The 26,494-nt window shown below is 45.6% G+C and overlaps 1 protein-coding gene across 9 annotated transcripts in view; it reads left to right on the top strand.

The window, feature by feature from the left end:
- The window catches only part of mcf2l2 (MCF.2 cell line derived transforming sequence-like 2), a 373,245-nt gene that overhangs the window by 312,906 nt on the left and 33,845 nt on the right, over positions 1 to 26,494 (top strand). For 5 of the 9 annotated variants that reach the window (XM_034180353.1, XM_034180346.1, XM_034180345.1 and 2 more), the window contains exon 29: positions 18,508 to 18,606. The exons of the other annotated variants lie outside the window; for them this stretch is intronic. In XM_034180353.1, coding sequence (XP_034036244.1) covers positions 18,508 to 18,606 — 99 coding nt within the window. The remainder of the gene's footprint in view (positions 1 to 18,507; positions 18,607 to 26,494) is intronic. 9 annotated transcript variants of the gene reach the window in all.

Below are 26,494 nucleotides of genomic sequence, written 5' to 3'. Positions count from 1 at the left end.
CTGTAGAAGTGCCCAGTTTGCTAAGGAGACTGATCCTGTTCTCGGGGGAAGATTCTGGAGAATCACGTTGAACAGCTGGATCTGTAGAAGTGTCCAGTTTGATAAGGAGATTGATCCTTTTCTCATGGGAAGATGCTGGAGAATCACGTTGAACAGCTGGATCTGAAGACATGCTCAGTTTGCTAAGGAGATTGATCCTGTTCTCAGGGGAACATGCTGGAGAATCCTGTTGAACAGCTGGATCTGTAGAAGTGCCCAATTTGTGAACTCTGACCGCTTGAAATGCATTTGCCTGCAAACCTTATAAAATGCAGGCAAAAGCAAGTAGTGTGCAATGCATTCTGGGTTGTTTTTTTTTTACTATGAGCAGTTGCCCATTTTAAAGACTCTGACTTCACAGAGCACTCAGAGTAACTCTGCGTAGGCTGGGTTTGATGTCTAGAAACTAATTGGGAATTCTCCTGACTTCTTCCTAGTCGATTCTGACATTTGTCAGGATCGCATGGTAGCTCTTACTCTTGGAGTCCAGTTGGTTAGTTGTTTTCACTGGTGAGGAAACTTTCACTGACCTTGACGTTGTATGCCACACTGTGATCTTTATGGAATCAGTCAGCACTTGAGAATTTGAAAGATGAGCCAGAGTGGCTGGGTTAGGGATTATCTTGGATCAAGATTAAGATCCAGGCTTTCAATGGCTTCTTCTACTAAACCAACACAAGTGTAATGGTCTGAAGTAAAACTGTTGAGCTTGATGAGAGATTCATTTATCTCAGCAGTGACATTCATGTCTCTTGAGAGTTCACCCTGTGAGGTCAACGGACGTCTGGGAAATTGTTTATGGAGTTACAGTGACCCTGGATAGAGGTCTTTGGTGGTGCTGAGATCTCAACTGGAGAATGATAGTCCAAGACTTTAGAAATCTGGTGATTCCATTCTCGCTGTATGGCTTTGAGATTAAGACTCTAAGACACTTTGGTTCTGGCACTCTTTGCAGAATTTCTGGGCACTGCTGGAGTGATTTTGTGTCAAATGAGTGGTTATTTAAGGAGACTCAGATGAGGCATGCTAATTGCAGTGTAAGTAAATGTCGATATGTCACACATCTATGACACTATGACTATGTGGTGCTCTTCCCTGAGGACGGTCCACATATGTATCATCTGGCTGAAGCAGTTCCATGGCTCCTATCAGGAGGTGAGGATGGATGGTTGAAAGTCAGAACACAGGCGGTTCAGTAGTGCGGTGGATGCTGTGATGTCCAGCACTGGTGCATGCTCCCAGATCACACCTGATCTTTTCTTCTGGAAACTCCATATCAACAAAATAAAATTCAGCTCAACTAACAACCAAATAATTCAAATAAAAGTTGAAACTGAGCCAATATTGACTCTTTGAGGTCCTATTCGGACCACAAAATGTATTTTTTAATTTTATAAAATAAGAGTCCAAAAGTAACCAGAGTTTAATGTGATTTTGAATGCAGTGAGGTTAAATGCACCTGATATAAGATATAGTGGTGTTGGGAAAGTGTAGTGACACGGACCCACAACAGGGGGCGCAAATGAACGGTCAATAGATGAGCCAAAAGGTAACAATTTAATGTTGTGAATTGTGCACAACGAACATACAGACAATCTCAGAATATCATTACAGTCAGAGGATAGAAGACATCCGTCCTGAGAAGAGCCGGAACCACACGATTTCCGCCAGCCACAGAACCTGGTGAATACTGGAGCCGCCAAGTCCCGAATTCCCAGGTGATCACCGTCCCCGACTGTCGGATCTGGTACTGCTGGCGAAGAACAAAGACAGTCAAGTGTGGGTGTGTGTACACCCAGTAACAACAGCGGTGGGAATGCCACCTCCACCTCTCACTCAATATGTTGCAGCGATCCCTCAGAGGAAAAAGAGTGCCGTCTTGCACAGCCTCCACAAAAAGGACCGGTACTCCTGCAAACACTCACAATAAACAGATTTACAAAAGGCTGAGGATATTACCTCCAATGAAGTATGATATCTCGGCGATGAGGTGGAGATGACGTCTGGGTTTTATGGAGTGAGATGATGAAGAATGAGTGACAGCTGTCAGGAAGTAATGAGTAACAGCTGTCACTCCCAGCTGAGTCCGTGGCGGCAGCGCCCTCTCGTGCCTGAAGCCCGCACTTCAGGCAGGGCGCCCTCTGGTGGTGGGCCAGCAGTACCTCTTCTGGCGGCCCACACAACAGGACCCCCCCCCTCAACGGGCGCCTCCTGGCGCCCCGACCAGGTTTGTCGGGGTGTCGGCGGTAGAAGTCGGCCAGGAGGGCCGGATCCAGGATGAAGCTCCTCTTCACCCAGGAGTGTTCTTCGGGTCCATACCTTTCCCAGTCCACCAGATATTGGAACCCCCGGCCCATTCGACGGACGTCCAGGAGCCGGGGCACAGTCCAAGCCGGCTCCCCGTCAATGATCCGGGCAGGAGGTGGCGCCGGACCGGGAGCACAGAGGGGTGAGGTGTGGTGAGGCTTGATCCTGGAAACATGGAAGACTGGGTGGATCCGCAGTGAAGCTGGGAGCTGGAGCTTCACTGCGGCAGGGCTGAGGACTTTGAGGATACGAAAGGGGCCGATGAACCTGTCCATCAATTTAGGAGACTGTACTTGCAGGGGGATGTCCTTCGTTGACAACCACACCGCCTGCCCGGGCTGGTATGCAGGGACCGGGGACCGCCGGCGGTCTGCATGGGTCTTGGCCCTCGTCCGGGCTTTCAACAAGGCAGAACGGGCGGTGCGCCACACCCGACGGCACCTCCGAAGATGGGCCCGGACCGAGGGCACACCGACCTCTCACTCCACCACGGGAAATAATGGGGGCTGGTACCCCAAACACATCTCAAATGGGGAGAGGCCGGTGGCAGAAGACACCTGGCTGTTATGCGCATACTCGATCCAGGCCAGATGGTTACTCCAGGCCGTCGGGTGCGCGGATGTTATGCAGCGGAGGGTCTGTTCCAGTTCCTGGTTGGCCCGCTCTGCCTGTCCGTTCATCTGTGGATGGTACCCGGACGAGAGGCTCACGGTGGCCCCCAGTTCCCTGCAGAAGCTCCTCCAGACGTGTGAGGAGAACTGGGGACCACGATCTGAGACGATATCGGTGGGTATCCCATGCAGACGGACGACGTGGTGGACCAGGAGGTCTGCTGTCTCCTGGGCTGTTGGGAGCTTCGGGAGGGCCACGAAGTGGGCCGCCTTTGAGAATCGGTCCACTATCGTGAAGATGGTGGTGTTGCCCTGGGACGGCGGGAGGCCCGTGACGAAATCCAGGCCGATGTGGGACCAGGGGCGATGAGGCACCGGTAACGGCTGAAGAAGTCCTTATGGTCTGCCTTGCCCCTGGCACAGGTGGTGCAGGCCTGGATATACTCCCGGACGTCGGCCTCCATAGACGCCCACCAGAAGCGCTGCCGGACAACTGCCACGGTCCTTCACACCCCTGGATGACAGGAGAGCTTGGAACCATGACAGAAGTCCAAGACTGCAGCTCTGGCCTCTGGTGGGACGTATAAACGGTTCTTCGGACCTGTACCTGGGTCCGGGCTCCGTGCCAGGGCCTCCCGGACGATCTTCTCCACGTCCCAGGTGAGGGTGGCCACGATAGTGGACTCCGGCAGGATGGGCTCCAGTGGATCCGACAGTGCAGTTTTGACCTCCTCTTCGTGTACCCGGGACAAGGCATCCGACCTCTGGTTCTTGGTCCCGGGGCGATAGGTGATCCGGAAGTCAAAACGCCCGAAGAACAGTGACCAGCGGGCTTGCCTGGGGTTCAGCCGCTTGGCGGTCCTGATATACTCCAGGTTCCGATGGTCAGTGAAAACCGTGAAAGGCACAGACGCTCCCTCCAACAGGTGTCTCCACTCCTCAAAAGCCTCTTTCACCGCAAAGAGTTCTCGATTGCCGACGTCATAGTTCCGTTCAGCTGGGGTCAACCTGCGTGAAAAGTAGGCACACGGGTGAAGAACCTTATCGGTCTCTCCGCTCTGGGACAGCACGGCTCCTATCCCTGAGTCAGAGGCGTCCACTTCAACCACGAACTGGCGGCTAGGGTCGGGCTGCACCAAAACTGGCGCAGTAGAGAACCGTCATTTCAACTCCTTGAACGCGGCTTCGCACCGATCCGACCAGGTGAAGGGGACTTTTGGAGAGGTCAGGGCTGTCAGGGGGCTAACTACCTGACTGTAGCCCTTAATGAACCTCCTATAGAAATTAGCGAAACCGAGGAACTGTTGCAGCTTCCTACGGCTTGTTGGTTGGGGCCAATCTCTCACTGCCGCAACCTTGGCCGGATCAGGGGCGACGGAGTTAGAGGAGATGATAAACCCCAGGAAGGACAAAGACGTGCGGTGAAACTCGCACGTCTCGCCCTTCACAAACAGTCAGTTCTCTAATAACCGCTGCAGGACCTGACGTACATGCTGGACATGGGTCTCAGGATCCGGAGAAAAGATGAGAATATCGTCCAGATATACGAAGACGAATCGGTGCAGGAAGTCCCGCAAGACATCGTTAACCAAGGCTTGGAACGTCGCGGGGGCGTTGGTGAGGCCGAACGGCATGACCAGGTACTCAAAGTGACCTAACGGGGTGTTAAATGCCGTCTTCCATTCGTCTCCCTTCCGGATCTGAACCAGGTGATACGCATTTCTAAGATCCAGCTTAGTAAAGATTTTGGCTCCATGCAGGGGGGTGAACACGGAATCCAACAATGGCAACGGGTATCGATTGCGAACCGTAATCTCATTCAGCCCCCTGTAATCAATGCATGGACGTAGTCCGCCATCCTTTTTTCCCACAAAAAAGAAACCTGCACCCATCGGGGAAGTGGAATTCCGGATCAACCCGGCAGCTAAAGAGTCCCGGATGTAGGTCTCCATTGATTCGCGCTCAGGTCGTGAGAGGTTGTACAGTCTGCTGGACGGGAACTCAACGCCTGGAACCAAATCAATGGCACAATCGTACGGACGGTGGGGGGGAAGGGTGAGCGCCAGATCCTTACTGAACACATCCACAAGGTCATGGTACTCCACCGGCACTGTCCCTAGATTGGGCGGGACTCTGACCTCCTCCTTAGCCTGGGAACCGGGAGGAACCGAGGAACCTAAGCATACCCGATGGCTGGTCTCGCTCCACTGCACCACTACCCCGGACGGCCAATCGATCCGGGGATTGTGTTTTAACATCCAGGGGAACCCTAAAATCACACGGGAGGTAGCAGGAGTCACAAAAAACTCGATCTCCTCCCGGTGATTTCCTGACACCACCAGAGTTACTGGTGGTGTCTTATGTGTGATTGGAGGGAGTAGGGAGCCATCTAGTGCCCGCACCTGCACAGGCGAGTCCGCCATCTTTCGCCTGGAACCAAATCAATGGCACAATCGTACGGACAGTGCGGGGGAAGGGTGAGTGCCAGATCCTTGCTGAAGACGTCAGCAAGATCGTGGTACTCAACCAGCACTGCCGTCAGATTGGGAGGGACTTTGACCTCCTCCGTAGCCTGTAAACCGGGAGGAACCGAGGATCCTAAACACACCCGATGGCAGGTTTCGCTCCACTGAACCACCACCCCAGATGGCCAATCAATCCGGGGCTTCAACATCCATGGGAAGCCCAAAATCACGCGGGAGGTAGAAGGAGTAACAAAAAACTCAATCTCCTCCCGATGGTTTCCAGACACCACCAGAGTTACTGGTTGTGTCTTGTGTGTGATTAAAGGGAGGAGGGTGCCATCTAGTGCCCGAACCTGCAATGGCGAAGGAAGCGCCACCAGAAGAAGCCCTACCTCCCTTGCCCATCTGCTGTCTAGCAGATTCCCTTCTGACCCCGTGTCCACCAGTGCTGGGGCTTGAAGGGTTAAATCCCCGCTCAGGATTGTGACTGGGAGTCGTGTGGCAATCTGTGTGTGTGTCTCACTTGAATGTTTTGACCCCCCCTTAGCCCAGTCTCTAAGGGCGAGTGTTGTCGTTTTGGCCGTTTGGGGCAGTTTTTCTGTATGTGCTCTTTTGAGCTGCAGAGAAAACACAATCCCCACGGATCAGCCTCCTCATTTTGGCCCTGTGCATTTCTCTAACAACGTCAGCAGGGGGAGCTGTTGCCCCACAGAGCGCTGCGGCTGTGGAGCGTGAGGAGGGCGGCCCCTTTTCGAACCCGGAAGGGAGAGGGGCGGCGCGTATCCGGTCACGTCCTTCGCCTCACTCCCGACGGCGTTCCTCCAACCGATTGTCTAACCGTATAACGAGATCGATAAGCCCATCTAAATCCCGCGGTTCCTCCTTAGCTACCAGCTGCTCCTTCAGGACTAACGACAGTCCGTTTATGAAGGTGGCGCAGAGCGCAACGTTATTCCAGCCGGACCTCGCAGCCGCGATGCGGAAGTTGACTGCATAACTGGCTGCGCTGTCGCGTCCCTGTCTCATTGACAGCAGCACAGTTGAAGCGGTCTCTCCTCTGTTAGGGTGATCAAACACTGTTCTGAACTCCCCCACAAACCCAGTGTATGCTGATAACAACCGTGAATTCTGTTCCCAGAGCGCCGTAGCCCAGGCGCGTGCTTTACCCCGAAGCAGAGCAATCACATAAGCTATTTTACTAGCATCTGACGCGTACATGACGGGACATTGTGCGAAGACGAGCGAACATTGCATGAGAAAGTCCGCGCACGTCTCCACACAACCTCCGTATGGCTCAGGAGGGCTTATGTATGCTTCAGGGGATGGTGGGAGGGGTTGTTGAACCACCACTGGAACGTTCATATCCTGCACAGGGTCGGCAGGAGGACGAGCTGCAGCAGCGCCCTGAGCGCTCGCCGCCATCTGTGCGGAGAGAGCCTCCACCCTGCGGTTCAGGAGGATGTTTTGCTCGGTCATCTGATCTAACTGAGCCGTAAAGGCGGTGAGAATGTGCTGCAGCTCACCAATCATGCCTCCTGCAGACGCCTGCGCTCCCTGCTCTCCCATTGGTCGTTCAACAGCCGGGTGACGCCCCTCAGAGTCCATGACGCTGGCCGAGATATCCTGTTGGGAAAGTGTAGTGACACGGACCCACAACGGGGGCGCAAATGAACGGTCAATAGATGAGCCAAAAGGTAACAATTTAATGTTGTGAATTGTGCACAACGAACATACAGACAATCTCAGAATATCATTACAGTCAATCCACAAAGGTGACATGTGGGCAGGCTCGAGGATAGAAGATATCCGTCCTGAGAAGAGCCGGAACCACACGATTTCCGCCAGCCACAGAACCTGGTGAATACTGGAGCCGCCAAGTCCCGAATTCCCAGGTGATCACCGTCCCCGACTGTCGGATCTGGTACTGCTGGCGAAGAACAAAGACAGTCAAGTGTGGGTGTGTGTACACCCAGTAACAACAGCGGTGGGAATGCCACCTCCACCTCTCACTCAATATGTTGCAGCGATCCCTCAGAGGAAAACGAGTGCCGTCTTGCACAGCCTCCACAAAAAGGACCGGTACTCCTGCAAACACTCACAATAAACAGATTTACAAAAGGCTGAGGATATTACCTCCAGTGAAGTATGATATCTCGGCGATGAGGTGGAGATGACGTCTGGGTTTTATGGAGTGAGATGATGAAGAATGAGTGACAGCTGTCAGGAAGTAATGAGTAACAGCTGTCACTCCCGGCTGAGTCCGTGGCGGCAGCGCCCTCTCGTGCCTGAAGCCCGCACTTCAGGTTGGGCGCCCTCTGGTGGTGGGCCAGCAGTACCTCTTCTGGCGGCCCACACAACAAGTGGTCTAGAATATGACCAGAATTCTGTGCATGCACACACAATGCACCAACTGTTAATGAGCAGTGGAGCATAAAATAGCAGTATCGGGTCTGATATTACAATCAATCATTCATTCATTATAATTAACTTGTCAGTTTTGCCTGATGTTGGAGATGATGAACAAATGATCCAATATGAAGACGGTACTGGGAGACCTTTTTTTTTTCTTTGTTCCTCCCCTGTCTACAGAAGTGGAATCCCATAGACTCATCCGCAGTGTAAAACCAATAAGTAAGCTCCCTTTCCAGCTTTCTCTGAATTATCTGGCACTCAAACCAACAAATGACCACTAGAGGAATTTTTGCTACATATCCTACTTGTGGAAGACAGCTCCCTGGTCTCTCACTCCATAAGTACTCCCCATTTTGCTTGTCTGTTTGGGTCTGATGGAAATACTCTTCTTTTGTCCAGGCTGATTTGAACAGCGATAAGTTTACCATGAGCCACCATGTGCTCCCCATGCGACAAGGTTCAAGATGAGAAAATATCCATGAATGTTGTTTATATATATATATATATATATATATATATATATATATATATATATATATATATATATATATTTATTTATTTATTTATTTATTTTTTTACCATGGTCAGTGAGAATTCCATGTCTAAGTGGCGTGCATTATTTTCGTGTATACGCACACGTAGTTCGGCGAGTTAAGTCACTGTTATAATCACTCCGCTCTGGCCATCACCATAGCAACGCGCGAACCAGTTGGCGCAGATCAGCTGTGTTTTGACAGGTGAATGACAAAAACGTGATAAAACATGGATTTCCAAGTGGATTTAATATTTTTGGCCAAAATAAAATGTTTGAGGAATGGATAGAGGAGGAGAGCAAACGAGAAGAACAGCAAAAGCAACGGTGTAAAGATTTAACATCGGATGAATTGGACAAGATTGAAAACGGGAAAGAAGAAGAGAACAGTTCTATCCTTGCGGGCTGCCGGAGCGCTCCGCATCAAAACAGCGAGTGTGGTTTCTGGACCTGTTGCCAGAATTGGCCGCAGCTCGACACAGCAGAGAGGGGGCCGGTGTGAGTGGCCTGCTGCGGTGCGAGCCCGCAGACTCGGTAAGCGCTTCAGAGACGAAATATCTTGAGGCTGGTATAAAATAGTCCCAAATACTCACATATTTTTATCAAGTTCTGTTAACTTAAATAAATATTTGTGTGTTAGCTCACTGTGTGGGACCATGGTATAAGCGCATTAAACAACTCGAACCTGTGCATTATATGAATGCGGTTTGAGTGTTTTAGACTCCGCGTCGTGCATTCAAACCGTATAATGCACGGGTTCGAGTTGTTTAATCCTTACATATATATATATATATATAAACGCAACACTTTTGGTTTTGCTCCCATTTTGTATGAGATGAACTCAAAGATCTAAAACTTTTTCCACATACACAATATCACCATTTCCCTCAAATATTGTTCACAAACCAGTCTAAAGCTGTAATACTGAGCACTTCTCCTTTGCTGAGATAATCCATCCCACCTCACAGGTGTGCCATACCAAGATGCTGATTAGACACCATGATTAGTGCACAGGTGTGCCTTAGACTGCCCACAATAAAAGGCCACTCTGAAAGGTGCAGTTTTGTTTTATTGGGGGGGGGGGATACCAGTCAGTATCTGGTGTGACCACCATTTGCCTCATGCAGTGCAACACATCTCCTTCGCATAGAGTTGAAGAGAACACCTCTCCAACATGCCAAACGCCAACGAAGGTGAGCATTTGCCCACTCAAGTCGGTTACAACAACGAACTGGAGTCAGGGCGAGACCCCGATGAGGACAACGAGCATGCAGATGAGCTTCCCTGAGACGGTTTCTGACAGTTTGTGCAGAAATTCTTTGGTTATGCAAACCGATTGTTTCAGCAGCTGTCTGAGTGGCTGGTCTCAGACGATCTTGGAGGTGAACATGGTGGATGTGGAGGTCCTGGGCTGGTGTGGTTACACGTGGTCTGCGGTTATGAGGCTGGTTGGATGTACTGCCAAATTCTCTGAAACGCCTTTGGAGACGGCTTATGGTAGAGACATGAACATTCAATACACGAGCAACAGCTCTGGTTATCATTCCTGCTGTCAGCATGCCAATTGCACACTCCCTCAAATCTTGCGACATCTGTGGCATTGTGCTGTGTGATAAAACTGCACCTTTCAGAGTGGCCTTTTATTGTGGGCAGTCTAAGGCACACCTGTGCACTAATCATGGTGTCTAATCAGCATCTTGGTATGGCACACCTGTGAGGTGGGATGGATTATCTCAGCAAAGGAGAAGTGCTCACTATCACAGATTTAGACTGGTTTTTGAACAATATTTGAGGGAAATGGTGATATTGTGTATGTGGAAAAAGTTTTAGATCTTTGAGTTCATCTCAAACAAAATGGGAGCAAAACCAAAAGTGTTGCGTTTATATTTTTGTTGAGTATATATATATATATATATATATATATATATATATACGAGGTCTTTGAGAAAAGTAACGGACCTTTTTATTTTTTTCAAAAACTATATGGATTTGAATCACGTGCGATTACATCAGACAAGCTTGAACCCTCGTGGGCATGCGAGAGTTTTTTCACGCCTGTTGGTTACGTCATTGGCCTGTGGGCTGGGTTTGAGTGAGGAGTGGTCCACCCCTCCCGTCGGAATCTCTTTGTCTGAGAACTTCCTGAGAGGCTGACGCTTTGCTTGATCAAAATTTTTTCAAAAACTGTGAGGCACATCGAAGTGGACACCATTCGAGAAATTCAGCTGGTTTTCTGTGAAAATTTTAGCGGCTGATGAGAGATTATGAACTGTTGCTGTCACTTTAAGGACTTCCCACGGAGCGGGACGTCGCAACGCGCCCTGAGCCACCGCTGTCTGCCTGTTTCGAGCTGAAAGCTTCCAAATTTAAGCCTCTGTTGACCCAGGACGTTGTGACAGAACAGAGAACTTTCAGAAGAGGTTGGGATCAGCAGTTTATCCGGACATTCCACTGTTAAAGGAGACTTTGTAATGAAAGAAAGTGCGGACAGGTCCGCGTGTCAGGACGCAGCCGGCGCCGCATGCCGCCACAGGAAAAACACCTCCGTTGGAAGCCTTAAGGACAAGTTGGAACATGTCCAGCTGTTAAACAATTTCTCAGATACTCACTCAACTGAAAGCCATCAAAAGCCGCCTGGATTTTACAAATGGTTATCCACATGGAGGTGTTTTTCCTGTGCCGCCGCACCGCGCCGGCTGCGTCCCGATGCACGGACCTGTCCGCATGTCTTTCATTAATAAAATCTCCTTTAACAGTGGAATGTCCGGATAAACTGCTGATCCAGACCTCTTCTGAAAGTTCTCTGTTCTCTCACGACATCTTGGGTCAACAGAGGCTTAAATTTGGAAGTTTTCAGCTCAAAACAGGCTGACGACGGTGGCTCAGGGCACGTCGTGACGACCCGCTCCGTGGGAAGTCCTTAAAGCGACAGCAACAGTCCATAATCTCTCATCTTCTGTTAAAATTTTCACAGAAAACCAGCTGAATTTCTCGAATGGTGTCCACTTCGATGTGCCTCACAGTTTTTGAAAAAATTTTGATCAAGCAAAGCGTCAGTCTCTCAGGAAGTTCTCAAAGAGATTCCGACGGGAGGGGTGGACCACTCCTCACTCAAAGCCAGCCCACAGGCGAATGACGTAACCGACAGGCGTGAAAAAACTCACGCATGCGCACGAGGGTTCAAGGTTGTCTGATGTAATCGCACGTGATTCAAATCCATATAGTTTTTGAAAAAAATAAAAAGGTCCGTTACTTTTCTCACAGACCTTGTGTGTATATATATACTCAACAAAGATATAAACGCAACACTTTTGGTTTTGCTCCCATTTTGTTTGAGATGAACTCAAAGATCTAAAACTTTTTCCACATACACAATATCACCATTTCCCTCAAATATTGTTCACAAACCAGTCTAAATCTGTGATAGTGAGCACTTCTCCTTTGCTGAGATAATCCATCCCACCTCACAGGTGTGCCATACCAAGATGCTGATTAGACACCATGATTAGTGCACAGGTGTGCCTTAGACTGTCCACAATAAAAGGCCACTCTGAAAGGTGCAGTTTTGTTTTATTGGGGCGGGATACCAGTCAGTATCTGTTGTGACCACCATTTGCCTCATGCAGTGCAACACATCTCCTTCGCATCATCTGTGAAGAGAACTTCTCTCCAACGTGCCAAACGCCAGCGAATGTGAGCATTTGCCCACTCAAGTCGATTACGACGATGAACTGGAGTCAGGTCGAGACCCCGATGAGGACGACGAGCATGCAGATGAGCTTCCCTGAGACGGTTTCTGACAGTTTGTGCAGAAATTCTTTGGTTATGCAAACCGATTGTTCCAGCAGCTGTCTGAGTGGCTGGTCTCAGACGATCTTGGAGGTGAACATGCTGGATGTGGAGGTCCTGGGCTGGTGTGGTTACACGTGGTCTGCGGTTGTGAGGCTGGTTGGATGTACTGCCAAATTCTCTGAAACGCCTTTGGAGACGGCTTATGGTAGAGAAATGAACATTCAATACACGAGCAACAGCTCTGGTTGACATTCCTGCTGTCAGCATGCCAATTGCACGCTCCCTCAAATCTTGTGACATCTGTGGCATTGTGCTGTGTGATAAAACTGCACCTTTCAGAGTGGCCTTTTATTGTGGGCAGTCTAAGGCACACCTGTGCACTAATCATGGTGTCTAATCAGCATCTTGGTATGGCACACCTGTGAGGTGGGATGGATTATCTCAGCAAAGGAGAAGTGCTCACTATCACAGATTTAGACTGGTTTGTGAACAATATTTAAGGGAAATGGTGATATTGTGTATATGGAAAAAGTTTTAGATCTTTGAGTTCATCTCATACAAAATGGGAGCAAAACCAAAAGTGTTGCGTTTATATTTTTGTTGAGTGTATATATAGTATACAGGGTGAACAAAAAAGCACTCCTTGGTTTCAAATATGTACAGTATAATATCAAAAGTCACATGAATAATCTTACAATTTTGGTATCAACATTTGCAGAAACTCATGTTTTTGTTTGTTTTGTTTTTTTTGCTGTTTTGCAGATTCTTCTTCTTCAAAATTGTAAAATTATTCATATGATGTTTGTTATTATAAATATTTGAAACCAAAGAGTGTTTTAGTGTTCACCCTGTGTGTGTGTGTGTGTGTATAGTTAGATATATAGATTTATTGTCATACAAGTGCAATGAAATTTCTTTCTAAATTATATATATATATATATATATAGAGAGAGAGAGAGAGAGAGAGAGAGAGAGAGAGAGAGAGAGAGAGAGAGAGAGAGAGAGAGAGAGAGAGAGAGAGAGAGGCTGGCCACTTTATTAGGTACAGTGAATTGGATTTTGTAGAATTTAAAAGCACCTTCTGCATTGTGGCATTAACAATTGAATACAACTTTGAGGTTTATAGTTTCTTCAGAGAAAGAGGACTCTGAAATGTCTGCGTTTTTGGAATTTCAATGGTTGAGGTGCCAATGAGCATGTTTTCTGTGCTTTTCCTTCAAGGCTCAATTTATCATATTGTTGTAATCTCTACTTTGCATTATGAAGCTATGGGGTTTATGTAGGTAAATGCTGATCTCAAAAAGCTGCCTCTTCAATTGCTGCCATCATCGAAAAAAAAAGCCATTTACAGTTTTCCCTTATTCATATTCATAGACAATGCATAGCATATTGAGCTTGCAAAGTGATCCTATGACATTACGTAGAAGTGCAAAGTACTCATCAAATTGCAGAAAATATGCAATCAAGTACCAGCTTCTTGTCACTTGTGAGAATATTTATAATTATATATATATAATATATATATTATATAAATTCATACTGCATATAGCTCCATTACAATGTCATATTACAATCTTTTTCTGCAAACTAATGTTGATGTTCAAGTGTTTTACAAAAAAAAAATACCACACAGACACTGAGGTTGTGTAATCTGCAGTACATCCAGAAAGTATTCACAGTGCTTCACGTTTTCCACATTTTGTTATGTTACAGCCTTATTCCAAAATGGAGTGAATTCATTTTTTCCCCTCAAAATTCTACTCACAACACCCCATAATGACAACATGAAAAAAGATTTTTGCCACAAGCTTGGCACACCAATCTTTTGGCAGTTTTGTGTTTTCACTGGGTTATACAATAGGCCCAGACACAAAAGGCTCACACATGATGTGTGCACATTTCCCCTCAATAATGAGTGATGAAAGCACTGTCTGCCATATGAAAGAGGAATCAATGCTGAGTCGATGGCAGATGTCCTCCTGAATGGACGTTCCATTAACAAGTGTCCTCTCTGCACCTTTCTCCACTTCATTGCTTCAGCAAGTGCATCAGTGAAGAAAGGCCAGAATCAAGGGCTGATTTATCTGTTTCATGGGGTGCCTCGCGAGCACTCAGACATTCATTCCATGCTCGGGTGTTTTTTATTTTAATAGTGGCAGAGAATTTAAAGTCAGGAGGGAGAAGAATTTTGGATTTATTCTGTTTACAAGCTTTATAATCCCAGCGCCTCCATGCAGTTTCTGCACACACTCCCTTATATTCACTAGGGGGCAGGAGTTACATTCAGTATGAATGAAAGGTGTTTCACTGCTCTGTTTCACTGATGTTGCATCAAACTCCAGAGATATGTAAGACAAAGCATGACAAATTCAATTAGTGATACCTGATAGTTGTTGATATTGAGCGGTGTGTTGTTTACTGCTTTTTCCAGAGTCTGTGACAACTATGTGGAAAGTCCTTTCTGAATAATGAACTGCTCCAAGATGACATTTTCATTTTTTTTTGGCCGTCAGCCATATTGTAACCTTCCTAAAATAATGGCCTAAGTCATGTTTTGGAAAATATGACTTAGGCCATTATTTTAGGAAGGTGACAATGTTTCAAACTGCAGAACCTCCACAACAACGATGCACATTCCAGCAATAATTTTTAGATACCTCATTTAGAGTAAGATTTTGATTTTCAATTTCAATTTATTTTCATTTATATAGCGCCAAATCAGTATACTTAGTACAGTATAATTTGCCAGCATTAAACAACAAGAAAAACAGGAAATACTAAGGTGATCACCGGCCACAAGCCCTAAGCTTCACTAAGAGACCCAGAATTTAGGTAAAGTTGAGGCCGCGGCACGTTACGTTTTCTAATAAAATGAATTAAAAGAGTCAAAAACCGCAGAACTATACTGTGCCAGTATGCTAACCATACGAAAGGGAAATTAAGTGCGTCTTAAGTCTGGACTTGAAAGTCTCCACAGAACTGACTGTTTTATTGACGCGGGGAGATCATTCCACAGAACAGGGGCACGATAAGCGAAAGCTCTATCACCTGCAGACTTCTTATTCACTGCACCCTGAGAACGCAAAGCCCGGGCCGGTACATAAGGTTTAATTAGGTCAGCTAGGTATGGAGGTGCCAGTCCATGAACAATTATATAGACTAGTTGAAGAAGAGTACGGTGAGTTATTTTCCTAATTCATCATTCATGTTGAAGGAATTGTCCTTAAAAACAGCTTGTCTTCATAACTGAGCTGCCATCACTGTTGTGTGGGCCGCCAGAAGAGGAGGTACTGCTGGCCCACCACCAGAGGGCGCCCTGCCTGAAGTGCGGGCTTCAGGCACGAGAGGACGCTGCCGCCTCACAGGAACAGCCGAGGTGACAGCTGTCACTCATCAACTATGACCGCTGTCACCGATCATCTGCACTTCACCCCGGATAAAACCAGGATGACACCTCCACCACGTCGCCGAGATATCGTTCTCCTACGGAGGTAATACTCTCAGCCTGAATATTCCAATATTGATTGGAAGCTGCGACTGCTTCGCTCTGCTTTCCGTCAGATAAGTGTTTGAGACAGGAGCTGCACGAGTGTGTTAGAGGTGGAGGTGGAATTCCCACCGTTGTTGTTACTGGGTGTACACACACCCACACTTGACTGTCTTTGCTCTTCGTCAGCAGTACCAGATCCGACACGCGGAGACGGTGGCCACCTGGGGGACTCGGGACCTGGCGGCTCCAGTATCCTTCGGGTTCAGTGGCGGAGGAAATCGTGTGGTTCCGGTTCTTCTCTAGATGGGCGTCTCCTATCGTCGAGCCTGCCCACACGACACCTTTATCCATTGACTTTGTATTTATTCTATAATCTGCTGTGTGTGGTTGTGGCATTCACAACAGTAAAGTGTTCAAATTTAACTCCTTCTATTGTCCGTTCATTTACGCCCCCTGTTGTGGGTCCGTGTCACTACACTTTCCCAACAATCACCATAAAAGCCTGTCACAAAATGACAGGTTACATATGTGATTCTATATGCAGGGGAATCACGCAGGGGGACTGAAGCTCATCCCAGCAGTTAGAGGGTGCGAGGCAGGATACACCCTTTACAGGACGCCAGTCCATAGCAAGGTCATATATAGACAGACGTACACATTCACACCAGTACACACATACACACCTACAGCCAATTTAAAGTTTCGGTTTTACCTAACCTGCATGTTTTTGGACGTAGGAGGAAGCCAGAGCACCCGGAGGGAACCCACATAAACACAGGAGAACATGCAAACTCCACACAAAAAGGCCCCATATGGGAAGCGACCCCATGGTGTTCTTTCTGTGAGGCAACAGTGCTAACCACTAAGCCACTGTGCTGCCAGCAACGGGGCATTTTATTTTTTAAGAGTGGTAATGTCTTTCATTTGTAACTGAGTGAAATATCTTTGTGGCTTTGGGAAGGATTTGAATGCCACTGGTCAAATGAGACCAGGTCATCCAAAGGGGAGTCCCCACACACTCTTAGAAACATAGCTGTATTTCAGTCTGGATTGCACCTTGATACCACACCATATTTTGACTTCATCTCGAGTTCACCGGATCATTTAAGCATTAAGAAGGTTGTTAATTACTTCGCTCATCACTTAAGTGGATTTTTTTTTCCCCTTCCAGTTTACTAGAGATGACCAAATTCGTTGCCTTTGCATGCTAAGATAGTGAGGGCTGTGAATTTTAACTAACCCTATGGTAGTTAACATAAGTAATAGCTTTTCAAGTCAGGTTCATGGGAGACAAAGGCAAATTCTGGTAAAAGAAGACAAAAAACTCATTCACTCACTCATCTTCAACCACTTACTCCAATTAAGGGTCACAGGCAGCTGGAGCCTATCACAGCAATCATAAGGCATGAGGTGGGATACACCCTGGGCAGGACACCAGTCTGTCGCAGGGCCACATATAGACAAACAAACACATTCACACCCATACACACACTGACAGATAATTTAAAGTTTCCAATTTACCTAACCTGCACGTCTTTGGATGTGGGAGGAAGTCGGGGCACCCACGCAAACATGGGGAGAACATGCAAACTCTACACAGAAAGACTCCAGGTGGGAATCGATCCCAAGACCTTGCTGTGAGGTAACAATGGAAACCACTAATCCACCAAGTTGCCCTACACATATATAGACTATCAGATTAATTGACTGATAGATAAATGGACTGCATTTATACAGCACTTTTCCATCTGCATCAGAAGCTCAAAGTGCTTTACAATGCCTCACATTCACCCATTCACACAAACATACTCACACGCCAATGTCAGGGTGCTGCTACGCAAGATGGTCACTGCAACCCGGGAGCAACTTGGGGAATAAAGACCTTGCCCAAAGGCCCTTAGTAATTTTCCGGTCAGGCTGGGTTTGAACCGAGGTTCCTCTGGTCTCAACCCCTGCACTTAACCACTAGACGATCATCTCCCCGTCCTTCTAAGGGACCATCAGGGACCTTCTGAAGAAAGAACTCCCTCAGGTGTCTTATGAGGATAAAACCTCAAGCAGACCAGATTCAGAGGGTCTGCTTGACCAACTGCTTTCACCCTACTAACAATAATAAAGCTGAAATAAACAAAATGCAACAAGAATTGAATAGAATAGAATAGAATAGAACACACAGTTATAATGGAAGTAAGCATCCACATAATAAAAAATCCAGTGGGCATCATGACCTAGAGTACAAAATTAATTGGGCTTTCTTTCTAGTCATTTTCTTGTAAAATACTTCTCATTATAGGGTTGGGGTTTGGAGTGCAGCCTGGTTAGATGTTGTTAAAATCAGCCTCATACTCTCCATTTTTACATGGTGTTGCATGCATTTGCTCCTAACATTTTTTTTTCATTGCCATTCACTCTACAACCATTTTAGGCTATTACATGACATTAAACAATTTTACATAATTATGCTGCTGCAACAGTAATGACAGCAGTGTTGTCTTTAAATAATGGGGATTTTAATGGGAAAAAGATGTAAAGTTGATGTTCACCGTATTGACAACCCAACTAACAACCTTGCCTACTTTTATCCTGTCACTGTGTCACCCTTTTCCTTTTCTTTTGACACATAACTTCTGCTGTATTACCCTTTGTATGCTCTTGTTCTTTTCTTTGCAATCTCTCCCTGCTTCTTGCTTTTCCTTTTCTCTCTGTATGTCGCCCTTTTTTCATCATCCCACCACATTTTCCCCCTCGTCCTCACTCTTTTTGTTTCCTCTATCTCTTGCATCTCTCGCTCTGTTATTTGTTTCTCTTTCGCTGCCTGTCCATGTCTCTCGCTCCTTCCTGACCCCTCGCTGGCTGCAGAACCTGCTGCTAAGGAGGCAGAGGTCCCACGACGCTTCTCCCTAACCTCCTCTCTTGCCACCTCTTCCTCCTCCTCCTTTGCGACACGTCGCACAAAAGGTACTGAACCTGTCTCAGATCTCCTTGTTTCCAGTCTATTTTGAATTCTTTTTGACGTTTTTGCTTTTACTCACTCTCTGATTTTTTTTTTTTTTTTATGCACACAGCAGACTGACGAATGTGCACACACACACAGAGTTGTGCTGTTCAGCAAATGAAAGCAATGCTTGCAGTGATTAGGCAAAGAATATAGCATTTAAACAAATGCTTTTTCCATAAAGGGTTCTAATTGGGACATATATTTGTATCATGCTTGGTGTAAAAAGGTCTTGTTCATTACAAAGTTCTAATCATAATGTATCAGAAACATGGGTCCAAAAAAGGCTGAACACAAATGCAAGACTCACACAGAGGCGTGGAGTGTAAAAAATGATTTACTGAAAAATCAAGAAAGGTCGGTACACAGGAAGGAAAGCCAAAATCAACAACGGTGTCTAAATCATGAGACCAAGTTGGGGTCAAAAAACAAGCAAACAGGCCTTACGACGAGGCAAAAAAAAGCTTAAGAACTGTGAGAAAAAGGCTGGAACGAAAACACGAGGATCAACAAACCGGCAAACACAGGAGGGAAAACAGAGGGTTTAAATAACAGATGTGATTTCGGGAAAATAAGATACAGGTGTGGGAGAACAACCAGGAAGAGGGCCCAACACAAGACAAGAGCATGAAGTCAGACAAACACAATACAGACAAAATATGAACATAAAGAAAAACCCAAACATGAATACAAAGAAAAAACAAAAACCCACACATAAAATAACCACCCACATGACACTATGTTGCAAATATTAGAATGTTAGATATTTGTTTGACAGCTCATTTTGGAAAAGTGGATTTGTACTTCATCAACAGCCCAGTCACTTTGCAGATGACCATAACAGTAAATGTTAGGTACGTAAGTCTAAGAAATCAAATGTTAATTATATATGCTCAAGGTGCATTAACTGGAGAGCTAATTAAGCTTCAGTCAAGCAGAAGAATTTCATGTTACCAAAAAATGGATGAGGCTCCACCATAATTTTGTATTAAGCCTACATATGAGTGCATTATCAAAGAGCATTTGTCTGTCAAAGAGGTGAAAAGTAATTAGTCAGCAGTTGACATGCTCCAGAGCATTTAAAGTTAGAAAAAAAGATATTGAAATGGAAAAATCATTAGATGTAGTAATACTGTGGATTCAATTATCAACCACAATATCCATTAATTTAAGGATCAAGCAGATATCAAGTATCTGTGCTGGGGTTGCCTACTACTAATACTGCTACTACTACAGATGATGATGATGATGATGATAATGATGATAATAATAATAATAATAACAACATGGTTTGCCTTACATTCTTGTTTTTGTTTGTTTGTTTGTTTGTTTTGTTTTTTGTAGCTTGGCACATTTTTATGACTCAAATCTAATGTGAAATATGTTGAAATATATACATTTTGATAAATTATATTTTCCATTTTGGGAAATGAATGACATATCTTCACTGTTGTTATTTTGATGAAATCATTTGAATACAGAGATCGCTGCACTGTATGAAACATCAGAGGGCCCAGGGCTTTCCATGTAAAATTCTAATTGAAGGGGTAGTGGGCCAGTGCATGAGCATAGCCAGTATCATTTACATCAAAATGCCAATTTCAATAAAATCTCTAATTTCATCACAAATAAAATTTTTATCACAAATATCTCACCTGATTGTGTCCATTTGTTTGTCCTTTTCTCATTCCCTAAATGTATTCCAGGTAATTTAATTTAATTTCAGGTGGGTGTTTAACCAACTTTCTGTTGTGAAAGTATAGGTACACGGACCCATAACAGGGGGCGCAAATGAACGGACAATGGAATAAGCCAAAATATAACAATTTAATGTTGTGAATGTGCACAACAGAGCAACAGACAACACAATTGAGATCAACAGTCAATAAGTCACGGTGACGTGTGGGCAGGCTTGAGGATAGAAGACGCCCATCCAGAAAAGAGCCGGATCCCACACGCTTTCCACTGCCACCGGATCTGAAGCACCCCGGAGCCACCAAGCACTGGGTCCCCAGGTGGACACTGCCTCCGGCTGTCAGATCGGGTACTGCTGGCAGGAAGAACAGACAGGTGATGGTGGGCGCGTGAACACCCAGCAAACAGTCAGAAAGGGTGGGAAACAATTGTCCAACAATTTCTCGGCAGTGAGGTGAAGATGCTGTCCGGCTTTTATGGAGATGTGGTTGTGGTGATGATGAGTGACAACTGGTGCTGGTGATGACTGCCAGCTGCCACTCCCGGTTGCTCCGGCACCCTCTCATGCCTGAAGCCCACACTTCAGGCAGGGCGCCCTCTGGTGGTGGGCCAGCAGTACCTCCTCTTCAGTGGCCCACACAACACTTTCTTCAAAAAGGGAGGTGGGCTAATGCTTGGCCCTGGGCCCTCCGATGAGAAAATATGGTATATGTAATTCATGAATTGGTATATTGTACTGAGTGTGTGTATCAATATAAACTATATTTACAAATAAATTCACTTCACTTTCTCCACATTTTGTTGTGTTACAGCCTTATTCCAAAAGTGATGAAATTCATTTTACCATGAAAATTCTACTCACAACACCCTATAATGTCAACATGAAAAATGTTTTTTGAAATTTTTACAAATTTATTAAAAATTAAAAACTAAGAAATCACCTGTACATAAGTATTCACCGCCTTTGCCATGAAGCTCAAAATTGAGCTCAGGTGCATCCTGTTTCCACTGATCATCCTTGAGATGTTTCTACAGCTTAATTGGAGTCCACCTGGGGTAAATTCAGTTGATTGGACATGATTTGGAAAGGCACACACGTGTCTCCATATGAGGTCCCACAGCTGACAGTGCATGTCAGAGCACAAACCAAGCATGAAGTCAAAGGAATTGTCTGTAGACCTCTGAGACAGGATTGTCTCAAGGCACAAATCTGAGGAAGAGTACAGGAACATTTCTGCCTGTGGTGAGTTTACATGTTCTCCCCATGTTTGCATGGGTTCCCTCTGGGTGCTTCGGGTTCTTCTCACATCTAAAGATGTGCAGGTTAGATGAACTGGAAACTTTAATAATTGTCCAGGTCTCCCTTGTAAAAAAGATCTTGATCTCAATGGGACTAACCTGGTAAAATTAAGGTTAAATTAAATAATCTGGATATGGAAGATGGTCAGATCTACCAGGACTCTTCCTAGAGTTGAAGCCTGTGTTATGTGTCGGACGCAGGACGGAGAACCGACCAGCGTTTGAAGGACCCAGTATAAAATAAGCAGAGCACGGTACAAAGGATAACTGAATTTAATAACATAACAGTGATGTGCAAATTACAAACAAATGAGTGCGCGGTCTGCGAGGTGGAGATACGGTGCGCTCCTAGTAGCACAAACGGTCCGGAGCCAGAAACAGTTCGGACCCAAGGACCCCGCCGACACCCCCCAGGTGGCCGCGACAAACCGAGTCTGTGAAAGAATAAACCATCATGTGAGTCCACACTCCACACACAGAGAGACCACTCAAAGGTGTACATAAACAGCAAACACTTCCTGGCTTAATCACTAATCAGCTTCCCACCCTGCAGGCATGGAACACCCAGTTCACATTCTCAACTGCAGTGGAAGCTGATTAAACGACTAACATAACAGCTCAATATAATAAGGTGTGAGGGACACCACATTTACTGACTGTACTAATGTTAGTCACAAAACCTACTGTACCTCAGGAAGTGTGCTGACGAGCATGAGACCTCACCCCCTCCTCTTTCACAGACCATGGCATCAAAACCTGGTATGGTCTCTGCATCCATGATGATGAGATGGCTCTCGAGACGACGATCTCACCCGTCTGGTCACAAGGTCGAGTCTCTGGCAAATACACACTGTGTACTCCAGACTTAAATGCAACCATGCTCCAATCCTTGTAGATGCACCGCAGCTGTGAGTCCTGACGAGCTGCACATGACCAGCCTCAGGTGATCAGGGTGAGGTCCTGATAGCTCAGCCACACAGCCACTCAGTCCTGAACGCAAGCCACCTGGAAGGAAAAACAAAAGACAGAAATGAAGACAGAAACAAAAGGCAGCCAGGCACCCCCAGCCATACAACAGCCTGTCCAAACTGAGCGATCGGGGGAGAAGGGCCTTAGTCAGGGAGGTGAACAAGAATCCGATGGTCACTCGGTCAGAGTTCCAGCATTCCTCTGGTGGATTGCTGCAAAGATGGTTGTCCTTCTTGAACATTCTCCTTACTCCACAATCAGGCCTGTATGGTATTTCTGACTGGACAGAAGCCACTCCTTAATAAAAGGCACATTACAGCCCACCTGAAGTACTCTCAGACCATGAGAAACAAAACTCTCTGGTCTGATGAAGATTGAACTCTTTGGCATGAATGCCAGGCGTTATGTTTGGAGGAAACCAGGCACCATCCCTACAGTGAAGCATCGTGGTGGCAGCATCATGCTGTGGAGGTCTAGTCAGGATTGAGGGAAAGATGAATGCAGCAATGTACAGAGACATCCTGGATGAAAACTTGCTCCAGAGTGCTCAACCTCAGACCGAGGCAACAGTTCATCTTTCAGCAGGACAATGACCCTAAACACAAAGCCAAGATATGAAAGCATACTTTGCATACAACATACTTTGTCATTATGGGGTGTTGCGAGTAGAATTTTGAGGGAAAAATGAATTTACTCCATTTTGAAATAATGCTGTGACATAACAAAATGTGGAAAAAGTGAAGCACTGTGAAAACTTTCTGATGCAGCATACAGTGTAATAAATGACCACTCTTGTCAGGCATCCCCTGCTGGAGGTATTCAGCTGGCTTGGTGTTTGCTTGATCCCTTTGGTAGATAAATTTGGACATATTCACAGATGAGTGTCATATTCTGAAATTAAAAACAACCATCTGTGTTGCTGACCTAACCACCCCACCATATTGGGATTTGGGTAAATAGAATTTTGACAGTTCAAGGTTCAAGATTCAAGATTCAATTCATTATTATACCCTTGGGTAAACTTGGTTTACAGTGAGTGAGTCAACTCATTTGGTAAACACACAGTTCAATAACCAACACTCTGTTCAGTAGAGTGGGCAGTCCTGAGTTTGATGTTTAAGTACATCAACCAAACAAAAAAATGCCCTGAAAGTAAATTCCCAAACTTCAAATTAAAATATGTCTAAACAGTGTTTAGATGTGGAGGTCTTTCGTTTTTCACAAAAAAGGCTTTACAATGTCACTCTTTTTCATGATCATAACTCATGCATTAACTAAATCAGTAATGCCAAATGTATGCATCTATGTTTAGCCACCTTCTTATTACCTTCTCCCCATTTACTACACTCAGAAATGTATGAGATGCAGAGAGAAAGTCGTGTCTTTGCTGAGAATCTAAACAATGTTTAAGTGTGAACAAAAACTGCAAATGAGCTCCCTTACATATTTTTTTTCATCTTCATTTTAAAGCAACCGTAAGAAAATCAGAATTTTGATAAGCTGACATTTGAAATGTGGGGGTGACATTCAAAGTAGCAGAACAAGTGCGAGTTACTGCAGGAATACAGATGAGAAGTTCATTCTCAACTGGCAGAGGCAGGAGAGGAATTAAAAATAACACAATTCTAAAATACCCTCGGCCGTATGGGCGTTGTGTTCTTTAAATTTAAAATTTGAAGTTGTTTAATTGGCATCCCAGAGCAAACTATATATATATATATATATATGTATGTATAGTAGCAATGCATGCTAGTTTAGAGCTGTGTCGTTATCGTTATAGATTTGCTGTGTTATTCTAGCTCAAGTAGTGCAGTCTGTTTGGTGAAGACGAGTTATGTTGTCACCATGAGTAAAAAGTGCCTTGCGTTTGATGTCTTCTGCCACCGTCTATGTTGTTGTGTCTGAAAAGTCATTCTAATCCAGTTACATTTGTTCCGCAAATCTGATTGGTTAATCGTGTGCAATTTCAGAACATAAAATATTGCGTTGACGATGGCATAATATTCGTCCATTTCACATTTGATGTATTACTCCGCGCCCTGACAGCGCTGCTATGCAGATGTCAATAATGGCGTTGTCAGCTGATAGCGAGAGAAACTGGCGGAGCAACGGCGATGTCGAAATGCGTAGATTTAAGCTACCATACGAAAATATTGATGTGGATTCCGATACGGCAGCGAATGTGAGCATTTGCCCACTCAAGTCGGTTACAACGACGAACTGGAGTCAGGTCGAGACCCCGATGAGGACGACGAGCATGCAGATGAGCTTCCCTGAGACGGTTTCTGACAGTTTGTGCAGAAATTCTTTGGTTATGCAAACCGATTGTTTCAGCAGCTGTCCGAGTGGCTGGTCTCAGACGATCTTGGAGGTGAACATGCTGGATGTGGAGGTCCTGGGCTGGTGTGGTTACACGTGGTCTGCGGTTGTGAGGCTGGTTGGATGTACTGCCAAATTCTCTGAAACGCCTTTGGAGACGGCTTATGGTAGAGAAATGAACATTCAATACACGAGCAACAGCTCTGGTTGACATTCCTGCTGTCAGCATGCCAATTGCACGCTCCCTCAAATCTTGTGACATCTGTGGCATTGTGCTGTGTGATAAAACTGCACCTTTCAGAGTGGACTTTTATCGTGGGCAGTCTAAGGCACACCTGTGCACTAATCATGGTGTCTAATCAGCATCTTGATATGGCACACCTGTGAGGTGGGATGGATTATCTCAGCAAAGGAGAAGTGCTCACTATCACAGATTTAGACTGGTTTGTGAACAATATTTGAGGGAAATGGTGACATTGTGTATGTGGAAAAAGTTTTAGATCTTTGAGTTCATCTCATACAAAATGGGAGCAAAACCAAAAGTGTTGCATTTATATTTTTGTTGAGTGTATATATATATCCTATTGTCTTATTTACAATTTGAATAAGATCCACATAAGTGTGGATGCATTGCAGACTTCTGTCACTGTGATTGTGGTTGGAGAAACTGTCCACAGTGCACTTTTTTCTGTTATGTCACCAATGTTACAGATTCATGGTGGAGTGGCACAGAAAAGGAATTCCTGAAAAATGTCAAATCTTATCAACAGTTTGTCAGAAGGCATACAGAAGACCCAAGCTCAGATTTAATCTGTTTTGTTGCATTAAATGAAAAGTGATTTTATGGTTTTATTTAAAGTCAGGCGTGTCTCCACATGTGTGGCGGCCCTTTAGAACCACAGTGGGGTTCAGATGTGCCATGGGGTGCAGGAACAACTGGCTCCAATTCAAAAGGGTGTGGCCACCTCTTTGGGGGTATTTTTGCTTGGTTATGTTCCAGGCAGTTTCTGAAAGAACACAGCTGCTGGAGTGAAGCAAATACACATTCACCAGTGGCTGGTCAAACGAAGAGACGGGGCGGGGGTCAGTAATGGGTGTGAATATTCTTTCATGAACGCTTGATGAATATCTTGTGTGAAGAACAAACATGGTGAGGCACTTTGATGCGTGACTAGCACGGGAGGTGAAAAAGTACTGGAAGCTTTTCTAAATAACTACAAGAGTTTCTTCTTTCTTTTTGTTTCTGGATGACTTTCAGAACAGCTTTATCCCACGGTGCCAACCTACATCCCAGTACTGAAACAGTCTATATGATCAGCTGTCCTGAAAAAAGGCATGCAGTTTGGACACTCGGGCAGCAAGTGAACCACAACCTTGTGAAGTAAAAAACCACCCATGAGGCTCAAGTATACTTTAAAGAAAAATTTTCAGAACTCAGAATGACTTTTCACGTGTTCAGGGGCAGTGTTTCATGTTCTGTCGGTGATACTTCTGAACAGCCCCAAACACTACTTTGTTGACTGTATTTTCCACTTCTGACCTCTCCCTCAGCCACTACTGGTCTCAGTA

The sequence above is a fragment of the Thalassophryne amazonica genome, chromosome 10, assembly GCF_902500255.1.
Source record: "Thalassophryne amazonica chromosome 10, fThaAma1.1, whole genome shotgun sequence".
Lineage (NCBI taxonomy): Eukaryota > Metazoa > Chordata > Actinopteri > Batrachoidiformes > Batrachoididae > Thalassophryne > Thalassophryne amazonica.
This window is presented reverse-complemented; position numbering and strand designations above follow the sequence as displayed.